At 60.6% G+C, this 526-nt stretch overlaps 1 protein-coding gene across 1 annotated transcript in view; it reads left to right on the top strand.

The window, feature by feature from the left end:
- Positions 1-413: 413 nt before the first annotated feature.
- The window catches only part of LOC103776585 (myogenic factor 5-like), a gene marked incomplete at its 3' end in the record, with an annotated part of 666 nt that continues 553 nt past the window's right edge, over positions 414-526 (top strand). The window contains exon 1 of the mRNA XM_008944100.1: positions 414-526. This exon is cut by the window's right edge and continues 553 nt beyond it. Within this exon, the coding sequence (XP_008942348.1) occupies positions 414-526 (113 nt within the window).

The following is a 526-nucleotide window of genomic DNA, read 5'->3' as shown; positions in this document are numbered from 1 at the left end:
GTAGGAAGCAGCGGTTGGCGCCTGCCCCTCTTTCTCTTCCCTTTCCAAAAGTGCAAACGGCCAGACTTGATTTAAAGTTCGGAGATGTCGCAACCAGTTCTGGGGAGGTCGCCCGCTAGAGAAGTGCCCGGCTCACGGCTCTACAAAGGAGCGGTGCGGAGCAAGTTGTCTCCTGGGGACTGGAAGGGGCTTGCCCAGACAGCCCCCGGCAGGGGATGTGGTGGGATATGCTAATAAAGACCGGCCGCGGCGGACCAGCCTCCCTTGACATGTGTATATAAGGGCCCCCCGCATCAGCCAAAGGACACTTCATCTCAGGTCGCTAATTACTAAGGAAATTGCCCCAGCGCGCTGCGGAGCTCCTCATCGGGAGCCGGTGGCTGCCGCCCTGCACTGACGCCTCCGCCGTAGAGATGGAGGTGATGGACAGCTGCCAGTTCTCCCCATCCGAGCTCTTCTATGACAGCTCCTGCCTCTCCTCCCCGGAGGGCGAGTTCCCCGAGGATTTTGAGCCCAGGGAGCTGCC

This window comes from Merops nubicus, unplaced genomic scaffold (genome assembly GCF_000691845.1).
Source record: "Merops nubicus isolate BGI_N331 unplaced genomic scaffold, ASM69184v1 scaffold42277, whole genome shotgun sequence".
In the NCBI taxonomy this organism is placed as follows: Eukaryota; Metazoa; Chordata; class Aves; order Coraciiformes; family Meropidae; genus Merops; species Merops nubicus.
This window is presented reverse-complemented; position numbering and strand designations above follow the sequence as displayed.